The 12145-nt window shown below is 38.5% G+C and overlaps 1 protein-coding gene across 1 annotated transcript; it reads right to left on the reverse strand.

Annotated features, from left to right (window-relative positions):
* Nucleotides 1-7896: 7896 nt before the first annotated feature.
* LOC142618799 (PLASTID TRANSCRIPTIONALLY ACTIVE protein 6, chloroplastic) lies at nt 7897-11809 on the reverse strand. Its single transcript, XM_075791825.1, has 6 exons — nt 11177-11809; nt 11028-11096; nt 10809-10913; nt 9039-9158; nt 8459-8548; nt 7897-8367 (listed from the first exon to the last, which is right to left on the reverse strand). The coding sequence occupies exons 1-6, from the start codon at nt 11672-11674 to the stop codon at nt 8251-8253; spliced, it is 999 nt and encodes a 332-aa protein (XP_075647940.1). The 5' UTR covers nt 11675-11809; the 3' UTR covers nt 7897-8250.
* Nucleotides 11810-12145: the final 336 nt, after the last annotated feature.

Raw genomic sequence — 12145 nt, forward strand, 5'->3', positions numbered from 1 at the left:
CCCCATCTGCTGGAACGTGGGGTAGTAAAGGATATCTGCTGAGCTCCCGTTGTCCACCAAAACTCGGTGGATGTTGAAGTCTCCTGCCTGTATGCTAACCACGAGCGCGTCGTCATGAGGGTGGTGAAGGCGCCGAGCTTCCTCTTCCGAAAACTCGTTGCTGGAGCTGTTCCGTCGTGTTCCTTCTGGTGAGGAGCCCGTCGACTGGACGCTTTGTACCGTCCATAAATAGGTCTTTCTGGCCTTTTTAGACGACCCTGCTGAAGTACTGCCTCCTATTATCATCCGTATGTCTACTACCGGTGGTCCGGGACGTTCGTTTTCCCGTCGGGGATTTTGTTCATGGTTTTGATCCGTTCTCTCCTTCCTGACAAACCTCTGCAACCTACCCTGCCTAATGAGGGCTTCAATTTACTGTTTCAAGTCATAGCAGTCCGCCGTATCATGACCATGATCGCCATGAAAGCGGCAGTACCTGTCTCTTGGCCTCTTATTAGGATCTCCCTTTAGCTTGCCAGGGAACGTCAAAGTTCCTTCGTCCTTAATCTGCATCAACACCTGGTCAATTGGGACAGTGAAGGGGTGAAGTTTGTAAACCTTCCTGTAGGCGGCTTGGGTCGCCGATCCTCCCGTCGTTCTATGGTTCTTGCCCTTTTGTGCCCCTTGTCTGGTTGCATATCTTTCGGCCTTTCCCTCTTTTTGGGCTTGTCTTCTCTAGAGAGCAAGGCGTCCTCTGCGTTCATATACTTTGTCGCCCTGTAATACACGTCGGACATAGTCTTTGGGTCATTCTTGTATAAAAAGAACAGGAACTTACCCTTCCGTAGCCCGTTCGTGAATGCTGCCACGAGTATCTTGTCATCAGCCTCGTCTATCTGGAGGGATTCTCAGTTAAATCGGTCGAGGTATGATCTCAAGGTCTCGCCTTCTCGCTGCCTGATGTTCAATAAACACGCAGTGGATTTCTTATGTCGGTGACTCCCAATGAAGTGGGATACAAACTGCGCGCCTAGTTCCTTAAAAGTGCTGATGGAGTTAGGCGCTAGCCTACTGTACCAGTCCCTTGCAGGTTCTTTCAACGTGGTGAGGAAAGCCCTGCACATGACTTCGTCTGGCACGCCCTGAAGATGCATCAGGGTCTTGAAAGATTCCAAGTGATCCAAAGGGTCCTTGGATCCGTCATAGTTCTCGATGTTTGGTATGCGAATTTTGGAGGAAGGGGGCTCGAAGTCACGAGCGTTGTGAATGGCGAATCTGTTTTGTGGACTAGGTCGTCCAAGTCGCTAGATATTCGTCCCCTCAAGGCACTCATCATCACGTCCATACGTTCCCTCATCTACTGCATCTCAGCTGCGATGTGAGGTGGTAGGGAGTCCAAGACGGACGACAGGTTTGTCTCCGGCCGCTTTGGCCTAGTCGGTGCAGTGCTACCTTCAGGCCCGACAGCGTTCCTCCCCTCCGGGCTCGCGACTTCCTGGTCTTCCTCTGGTGCACTTTGATGTGCATTCCTTTGTCGCAGTTGCTCTTCTAAATCATGATTCTGCTTAGTGAGGCGCTCAACAACCGCAGCAAGCGTTTGGACTTGCCTTTCTAGCGCTGTAGCATGCGGTTCTTCGCCTTGATTGTTGATTGTCACCATCGATCTGGTGAGTACCATGCAACTTTTTGTCTTAGGAATAGAGCAAAGGCAAAATAATCCTCCCTACGCCCTCGATTCCCCACAGACGGCTCCAACTGATGATGCCGAAAAAATCACCAATAAGTTGCAAGCACTCTCCAACTCGAGTCAACACCTGTAAAGAGAAAACAAAGAGACCTAAAAGAGAGCACCGGTGTGGTGCCGACCAAAAACCCTCCGAAGGTCAAGTTAGAATTTCCTTACAACCCTAGAGTGCCAGAGTTGAGTCAATTGTGCGTACCTCGATATCTAGGGTTTCTGGGGTATTTATATTGGCGTAGAATTGCCTTTCCTTTTAGGATACAACTTCCTTCTTGAGTTCTTTTCCATATAGAGGTCTTCTCAAGCGTATGATGCAAGAAGTTCAAGTGTACACGCTTGCGTGGAGATAAAGCAAAAGTCGACTCAAACATATCAAGTGACATACAACCTAAAATCTATAACTAATTCATATATGACGGATATAACATAAAATTCATCCGTCCTATTTGCGTCACCTACGGTGTCAATCCGCCTTCTTCCTTTCCGTCCCTTCAAGTTCAATGGAGATATCCGTCTCCTATTTTTATCCCCTTCATTGAAGGTTAGAGGGTTCAATAATACCTCAACAAATTTATACAATTTCTATTTCTTATCTAAAACATAATAATAATACCTCAACAAATTAAGAGGGTTTACACCAATGTGATGGCGTAAGCATAATTTGAAGATGACTAAGTTAATAGTGATTTTTTTTTTTGAGAAGCCAAGCTCATTTGCAATTTATTGATTAACGGGGAAATCAGTAGACAAAATGATAAATGTCCGGTGGAATATCCTCCATCTAGACCAATAACGGATAAATAAATAAAATAAAAAAGCCTAACTCTCTGAGGTAAGGCATGGGCCACAGTGTTTCCCTGCCTCCTTACATAAGAGAAGGATTTGGTTTGTAACAAACTTGAAACAGACATAACGTCTTTTACAATGTGTCCTATGCTAGCAAGAGAAAAATTGCCATCTACCAGAGCCTTGATAATGACCTCGAAATCACCTTCAAACACGGAGTGCTCAAAACCAAACTCTAAGACGATCTGAACTGCCCTACGAGCTACTAACATCTCTAGAATTTCAGTTGATGATGGTTTTGTGATTTTTTCAAATAACGCCGCCATGACCTGTCTCGATTGATTTTGAATTACTACTTCAATTCCGATTGGTCTAAAATAAGGCAAATTGAGGCTAAACTAATCCACTCAAAGCTAACTTGTGGTAATAAACTACTTAATAACACACTGAAAAGTAAATTAGATGAATGATTAACTGAATACAATTAATTATAGAGAATTAAAGCAATGGAATTTGACTTACTTGCATTAATATGACAGTAAAACTACAATCGAGGCTAAATCTACATTAAAAGGGGAAATTAAAAGGATAAACAAACAAAATTAAGGTATGATTGTAGTGAAGATGCCTTTCTTTTGAACTATCAAGTATCAACTTTATTTGTTTCTCAAAAAAAAAAAAAAAAGTATCAACTTTATTTATATTATTGAAGGTTTGATGGTTATTAATAGTTATTGTAGGTTATCTTCATTCTTGCCTCGATCTTTTAGGACACCTATTCCCATACATTGTCGCTCCTTCATTTAAATTTATGATCTTTGATTTTTGGAATAATTATCCAAGTGGACTCTAACACCCTTCATTTAAATTCGTGGTTTCTTATATTTGGCTGCCACGTGATACGCATATGTTTAAAAGATGCACTACAAAAAAAAAGTTCTATAGCCACGTTTTTAAAACGCGGCTATAGCTCAAAAATGAAATAGGAACATCCTAGAGCCGCGTGTTGCACAGTAATGTACCACCCCCAAAAACGCGGCTATAGCTCTATAGCTCATAAAAACGCGGCTGTAGACACATCCTATGGCTGCATGTTTAAAACACAAGCTGCATTTTTTAAAAACGCGGCCTAAGACCCACGTGTTTCGTAGTGATGACTTTTTTTTTTTTTTTTTGAGAATGTTTAAAATTTAACTTTGTTAAGCTAAGTTTTACCCATGGCAGGATACATCATCATGAGTATGAATTTATCATATTTGAACTTTGGTGATACAACACATAATTCTCAAGAAAATTGCATTATAACAAATTAAATAGAAGAAATAATGATAAATGTAGGAATCAACATTTAAGGTTGCTTCTCCCTCAAAAAAAAAAAAAATTTAAGTTGCTTGAAATCAATTACAAAACAGGAAAAAAAAAAAAAAAAAAAAAAAAAAAAAAAAAACCTAGGAATTAACAGTCATAGCTCATAAAAACGCGGTTGTAGACACGTCCTATGGCCGCATGTTTAAAACACAAGCTGCATTTTTTAAAAACGCGGCCTAAGACCCGTGTGTTTTGTAGTGATAACTTCTTCTTTTTTTTTTGAGAATGTTTAAAATATGACTTTGTTAAGCTAAGTTTTGCCCATCGCAGGATACATCATCATCAGTATGAATTTATCATCTTTGAACTTTGGTGATACAACACATAATTCTCAAGAAAATTGCATTATAACAAATTAAATAGAAGAAATAATGATAAATGTAGGAATCAACATTTAAGGTTGCTTCTCCCTCAAAAAAAAAAAATTTAAGTTGCTTGAAATCAATTACAAAACAGGAAAAAAAAAACCTAGGAATTAACAGTTATGGTTGTTTGAAATTATTATCAAACTATTGGAGACAATTCAAGTGAAATTTTATTAATCAAGCATCCCATCACGATACCTTCGAGCCAAGCAAGGAATTGAACGACATGCTTTCTAGCTAAGCAAGGAGAATAAATAAATTTCTATACTGTCTAAATCAATTACATAAAATCAATAAAATTTAGGTTAAATAAGTAATTTGGTCCTATAATTATTGGGGAGTCCAATTTAGTGTGCGTTTGGCAAGCCTAAACAAGGCTAGTTATTTGGACTTCTGAGCTTTATTTTGGTGAGTCCACAACCAAAAAAAAATTTCCTATTATTTTCAACAAATAAGTAATTCGCAAAGCTCATCCAAACACACTTATAGTTCCTCAATTATTAATTTTGTCAATTTAGTCTATCAACTTTCAAAATAAAGTCACTGTTATCATTAAATTTAATGGTTGAAATTAACTTGAATTTGACATGTCAGCATTTTCCATAATAAACTTTTAGTGTGCATTTGGCTCCAAATTAAAAAAAGTCAGCTTATTTTACTATTCAGTTTATTTTTGCTATTATTCATGGGCCCCATTACACTTTTTGGTACTATTTATATGTTCCACTGTACTATTTCAGCTAATTTTTACTTTTATCTACAGTATTTTCAGCAAAAAAATTTTAGTTTCAACAAAATAAGCAGATTTTAAACAGTCCCTTAATGTATGCTTCATTGGTCATATTCGTGAATTTTGTTAAAATTTAAATGAAAATATGAGATCTAAAGGCAAAATTGATTTCATTTTGAAAGTTAAAGGATTACACAATTAATGATCTAATGATTAAATTGAACTCTCTTTTTTATCTAAATAATTGTAACATTAACATCAAAGAGAATCCAAAAGTACAGTCTTGGAGGAAGAAGCCCCCTCTCCAACAGAAGGATTAAGCACAGAACTAGAAATATTGGAGATAAAGTGTCTTCCTTATTACAAATTACAAGAAGTTGCCCATTTGGCTACTTCATGGGCAGGAGGGTTCCCTGCTCTCTTTGCATGGGTAACCTTCCAAAAAGCAAGAAAGTGTAAAATAAGTAAAAATATTTGCAGTAATGGCAGCTATAGACCAGTGGGGCAACACAGTAGAGCAGTTAATGGGTTCAATTACATTAAGAGCATCCCTTTCTAGAATAATTGCCGAAAACCCTAATTCTTCGGCCATTTTAAGGGCCGTTTGGTACATGTGTTTAAACACATGTTTTCAATTTTTAAACAATATTACAAGCATTTCTACACACTTTTTCACCCACACGTATTTCCAAAAAATATAAACAACGTTAATAGCTAATAACGCTGCTTGTGCTTTAACCCATAAAGCACAAAGAGTCCTCCACATCCATTACTCAGTCCATGCGGAATTCAATTCCTTTCTCTGTACACACAGCAGTTAGGAATACTTACAATATCCAAGGAATTTCTCATGGACTTGGCTTGAGTTGAGTTCAATGTCTCGTTGTGATGGTGACAATTAGGGGTGTCCACGGGACGGTCCGAATCGGGTATGTGCCCAACCCGCGACTGACCTGACAGAATCGGGTGGTGAATGTTCAGACCCACCGCTGATTAGCGAGAAAGTCGGATTGAAGCGGTCGGATCGGCATCGGATAGCGGTCGGGCACGGTCGGATCGTCCATAGTGGAAAAATTTGGAAAAATTGTTTTTTTCAAGCCAAAAATAGCCAAATTCGGCGGAGATCTCACCAGATCCAGTGAGATCTCACTAGATTTGGTAAGATTTCCACCAGATCTGGTTGAGATCTCCCCAAATCCGGCATAAATCCCGTTAGATCTCAAGTAATTTGCCATAAAACTCGCAGGAAAAAGCTTGAATCGCCGATTTTTGTAAGTCTCCGGTCAGGTCTGTTAAGGCGGGTTTTAGAGGAGAGAACCCGCCAACCAACCCGCCAGACTCGGTTTCTGGGCTTCGTAACCCGCCGCTGACCACCAAAGCGCACGGATCGATCTCAGGTGAGTCGGTTCCGGTCGGGTCTAGTCGGGTGGAACAAGTTCGGGTCTGGGTGGACAGCCCTATGACAAATAGCCAAATTGGAGATGTGTCATTTCAACGCACTAAAACATTGAACACAATCTCTTTCCTTCTCACAGTTGCATCGAAGTTTATATTTTACTATACTTTCAATAAAGTATTTGGTATTAAATCATACCACGTCAACCATATCAAATCCAATAAATAAGATACATGTGCGCAAAAAATAACTACCCACTAACACCCTTTAGACCTTGAGAGCAATGGCGAAATGTAGATATAATTATTTTGCACACATATCTCTCAATTATTGGATTTTAATACAATTGGCATGGTATCACTTGATACTAAATACTTTTTCCTACTTTCCTTGATGAGATTTCTGCTCTTTCTTGCCAACCATGCCATCTTTAGTGAGTTGTAGACACTATTGATATCCCTTAGCCACCACAATAAGATAAATTATGTGTAAATCCAATTGGAAACCATTATGAACCATCCAGAGCATATCACAAATATTTCCACAGCGGAGCGAAAAGTATGTTCATCTTCCCTAGAGATCTTAAGGCTGTTGAATTAAGCCAATCCAACTACACATGGATTTTAATCCAAACTCATGGAAATTGATTGGCCAATCAGACAAAGACCACACTATTTGAGCCACAAGACAAGAAATGAAAAGGTGCGTCGCAGTTTCCAAGTCCCCATAACAAGCAAACAAGTAATATCTTCAATCTCAAATATGTTCCTAAGCACCTCAAGAGCTGGGATCGCATTCCATGCAATTTTCCAGAGGAAAATTTGAAGTTCATGGATTAATTGAACTTTATATCATTGTTGGGGAACCAAATATTAATAATTTAACTAGAATTAAATAAGATCCATTAATCAACCGAATCTAACTGGCACTGGCTCTTTGGGGTTTAACAATATAATTGGGAGCCTGCATATGGTGTCTGCATAACTTAGCTTTTGGATATCTGATGCTAAGCCTGACTTTCAGAGTTCTGCTCAACTGGGCTCCACTATCAATCCAGTCCACAGAAAAGTAGAGATCAAGAGATTAATGCCAGAGGGACGATTGAGATATCAGTTTTTTAAACTAAATTTCTGAAATCCGAGGCCAATTGTCAAAGAGTCTTATAACTCAATATTGTAGAGCCATATTTTTCGCAAATCACCTCTACCCGTTGTTGTACCTATCGACTTATAAAGAAAAAAATAAATCTGAAACCAAAATAGACTAATTTGGGTATTAGCTTTGGTAGATTGCCATTACGCTTTAATTATTCACTGGCAGAGACTAGCGAACATTCTACAAGAGCTCTCCTAGGTTAACGTAGGGTCAAAGATTGCTGTCATCCCTTCTCAATGAAATATCCTTTTCTTTTATAAAAGTAAACTGTCCTAGCGATTGAAACAACGTTGGCCAGCATAGGAGAGTCGGTATTAACCACAGGAACATGTCTACCTAAGCACCTCAGGCATGGCAAAGCACAATAGAGGCAACATGGAAATCAATGAAGTATCTTCTTTACAGAAAGGGAGAGACTGGCGTTCTAAAAAACAGATTGATTTAGAATTACATAATGATGGTAGGAATACACCTCAAATTATATTGAAATACAAGGTAAAGAAACTACCAGATACAAAAAAGGCAGTTGGTGAAATGCCCAGAACTCATTGAATCCAAGGAACTTCAATCTAATCAGCAGAAATTCCTTGCAGAAGGGATCATCTATGCCGATATTGCTAACATATGCTGAAGTTTAAATGCCAATATATTTACAGGTGCTTACCTCCAAACAATCTCTATGTGGCTCTCATTAATCTTCATGAAGCAATCTTGAAAATCTACAGAGTGACTAGAACCAATTTGAAACGCTGAAGTCCCGTAGCTTTCTAAGATGTTTCTCCATGTCTTCCCTGGTCTTGTCCCACTCTTGTCTCTGTATCACAGTGGAAGGATCATCTCTCTCGCTCTGTAAGCATAGAAGGGAACGATGTATCAGGACATGTTGACATGCAAAAGAAATAGACTTACAGAGAGTGATAAAGATCAGGGATAGTCACCAGAGGAATTATTTTGAAGGAGCTCCCTTTATCTTGTATTACAAGCAAGTCGCTCTTTCTATCCCTATTTCTTCCTCCTGGAACTGTGACCTACAGAAAGTAATATCAACCTTTTCAAAATAAAATAAATAAATTTAATAAGTCACAAGATGAACTAGAACTATAAAAAGATTGACAGGCAGAGAAAAAAGGATTCCTCATGTAATTGCTAAAACTAAAACCTATGGTACAAAGAATCACATAATGAAAAGGGATTCAGTCATGATGGTCAAGTCAACATCTCTATCATTAGAAATCTTCACTTCCTTTTCAGGGATCCTTTTTTTAGGGGAGTGGGGGACCTAAAAATTTTCACCAATAACCTAAAGCATCACCTTTTTCATTTTGGAAATATGGTCCCACAACTAAACTGCTTAAACACGGTTATTTATCAAAATCAAAGGGCAGCCAAAACAAAAAGATAAGAAAAAATAAAAACTCCAGAGGTCAAGAAGCAAATAGCCATTCCACATCCACAAGAAGCATAAGAAGAATAGTCATCGCAGTTTTAAAACTATTATTCACAAACAAATATCCTCACCAAAACTTTAGCTCTGGTAATTGATTTTGTTTGGGAATCAATAACATAAATCTCCTCAAAATCAAGCACGAACTCCGGGTCATTTAACCTCCGGTTCCTATAGTGCTTCGTCAAGAAAACCTGGAACAGAAATGCAGCCTGGTGATGCTGTTGCTAACATTAAAGAATCAGGAAGAGAAGAACTTCATCCTTTCAGTTCTTAATATTAGTTAATTAGCATTTTAAGAGAAATCAGCTACAATATATACAGCATTGTTAAAATGACCATGTTATCCTATCATGCCATGCTATCAAATAGACATCCTGAAATTTATTGGACAGCTAAAGGGTCTGGCCATACTGATATTTTCAATGTTCTCGAAGTATTTGAACTTTGGGATTTATCAAACATTTTGCATGTCTGTCCAAACAAAAGAGGGTGATTTCAGCAGCCAATGGAACTGCCAAAATTGTTCCCATGCAAATAGGAATTTTAGTTCAGACATTTCCTTATAGCTTGAACCTAAAAGAGAACAAAAAAATAATTGAAAAGATACGTGCCTAATGTTTCTTCACCTATCTGAAAGGTAGGTTTGCCCTTGCTATGACAGAGGATAAGGTTCTCTACTTTCTTATTAAAGAACAAAAAACTGTTCCCTATTCTTTTTAGTCTATATAGTAGAGATCAATTGTAAATCATATGTAATGTTAATGATTTTGCATCCTTGTGAAACATGTTCAGGTACTTATAGTTTTAAATACTTCTCTCCTTTTACAATCAAATATTCCTCTTCTCCCATGTACCAGTCCCCTCCCTTGCCCCATCTTTTCCCTATCTGTTGCTTTACTATTTTTATCATCAAGTATGTTGTGAGAAGACCTGCAGTCTCTTGTTTCTCAATCTTTTCTGATTGCATTTGCTCATTACCTAATCCATACAAATAAACGAAAGGGCCAACTCTAACAAATAAATTTAAGAGCTCCTTTACTTCAAAATAATTATAAAAAGGGAGGGGGAGGGGGAGGTTGAAAAATACAATCAAAGGTTAATTATAAGCCTTCTTCCTATCAAATTTCTGAATTATTTCAATCTCCAGGACAAAAGAATAATAGGGTGCCTGTCCCTTCCCAATACTCTATCTCCCATCTAAAGGGGCAAACATACAACTTGGCTACAGACATTCATGCTGCCAACCTTACACAGTGGGTATAACTGCAGCAAGCCCTCTGAGATTAACACCAAAACACAATCAAATTAGTAAGGAAGTGTGTGTGTACGTGCACGCGCGCGCGTACATACATACATACATACATACATACATATATATGTGTGTGTGTGTGTGTGTATGTGTGTGCCACATACATGCCAAACTATAGTATTGTCCACGATCACAAAGAAAGCCTACAAACCATGTACCAACTTTTCTAGAAGAAAAAAGGCAAAAGTGAAGAATATGGCAACCCAATGCATTATTGGACATGAGCGAGAAAATCAAAGACCGGCTACTATATCAAATAATCAGTTAAACACAAACCACCGGCTTGCACACCAAATGTCCAAAACAAAAATAAAGAAGCCCCATCTTGTATTGCCAAAGAAAGTTGAACTCTTCACTAATTCTAATGCCATGATCTACGAAATTCCTTAATGTCTCTTAATAATGATCTAGGATTTAGGTACCAAAAATAGAAATATATCAGTAGTTCAGTAATTATGTAAATGGATAAATCAATCTAGCACTAACTAGATGACACAAAACACATAATAAAGCAATAATAGTTTACTCATACCTTGAAGATCTCCCTTTCGGTTTTATATAATGGATCTCGAGGTGCATCAATGGGCGGTTCTGTGACATTGTAGCATCCATAATCACTCATTGCACACCGAATGTACTATAAAATTTTGACAAAAAGAGGAAGAAAAGAGAAAACCCATTATTAAAAAGACACTAAATTGAATGTGTATATGTCATTTGCTTCATCCAAAAAAAAAAAAAAAAAGGCTACCTTTTGAGGCATTGGAGCAAGCACTTTGGGAATGGCATAGACATCAGTATCAGGAGGAGTAACATACATCTACAAAACCCAAGAACCAAAATCAAAATAAGACTATAAAAATAACCAAAACAAAAGCACAAGTATTAGAAAAAATGAACCTCTCTGAAATCATAGACATCGTTATCTGGGTCAGGGGGTTTTCTGATAAAGAAATCGCAGTGAAGCAAGGAAATCTTATGGAACTCGTCCTCGTTGATTCTATAATCGACAACCATCTCGGAGTCCGAACCTTGTGTGGACACAAAAGTCTTGCTTTGTACCATGTCAATGTCTTCGTCGGCGGTAGCAGAGAGCGAGGTGGTTTCGGAGTGGTACTCGATGTCGAAGTCTTTCTTGTTGTCGACTTCCTCGAGCTCGTCCTCGTCCATGTCGTAGTCGTCGGGGCCGGCTCCGTCGCCGTCGCCGTCGTCAGCGCGGGTGAGGAATGGGTTGTTGCGTCGGAGTGGAGTGGGAGTGGGAATGGTGCGTTTGAGAAGGAGTGGTGGTGAGGAGTGGAAGAGGAGTGAGGAGTGTGGGGCGGTGAATGTGGGGAGTTTGTATGGTGGTGAGAAGAGGAAGGTGGTGGTGGTGGTGGTGATGGTGATGGGGAGAGACATGGGTTTTGGATTAGGAGGTTTTGTAATGGTGGAGTGAGTGATAATGAGCAGAGTGGAAGGAGAAAGGGAAGAGTGGATTAGATTTTTTTTTTTTAATGAATATGATATTATACTGGTTGATTTAAATAATTTGTTTGGGAGGGAGGGAGGGAGTAAGTAGACAGTAATTTCTAAGGATATTACAACTTTTTTTCAAAGATGTTTTGAGTGTAGGTATTATATTGGTTGATTTAAATAATTTGTTTAGGAGGGAGGGAGTAAGTAGACAGTAATTTCTAAGGATGTTACAACTTTTTTTTAATTCTAGCGTACCCCCCTATTTTTTTGGGGGGTATGGTACCCACTAGTAGTTAACCTACTATACCAGGTTACCAAAATATCACATTTGATGGTACTATCTTCATATTGTATAGTACTAATATCACATGTAATTGTATTTTTGTTACATTCGATAGTTCTCTTATTTTTTCT

This window comes from Castanea sativa, chromosome 12 (assembly GCF_040712315.1).
Source record: "Castanea sativa cultivar Marrone di Chiusa Pesio chromosome 12, ASM4071231v1".
Lineage (NCBI taxonomy): Eukaryota > Viridiplantae > Streptophyta > Magnoliopsida > Fagales > Fagaceae > Castanea > Castanea sativa.

Bases quoted from the DNA above. Each gene is read 5' to 3' on its own strand.
- LOC142618799 (XM_075791825.1), bottom strand. From the start codon at position 11,674: ATGTCTCTCCCCATCACCATCACCACCACCACCACCACCTTCCTCTTC. The intron at 11,097-11,176 runs GTTCATTTTTTC...TGGGTTTTGTAG, and splicing joins ATGTCTATGATTTCAGAGAG to ATGTATGTTACTCCTCCTGA. The intron at 10,914-11,027 runs GTAGCCTTTTTT...AAAATTTTATAG, and splicing joins TTGCTCCAATGCCTCAAAAG to TACATTCGGTGTGCAATGAG.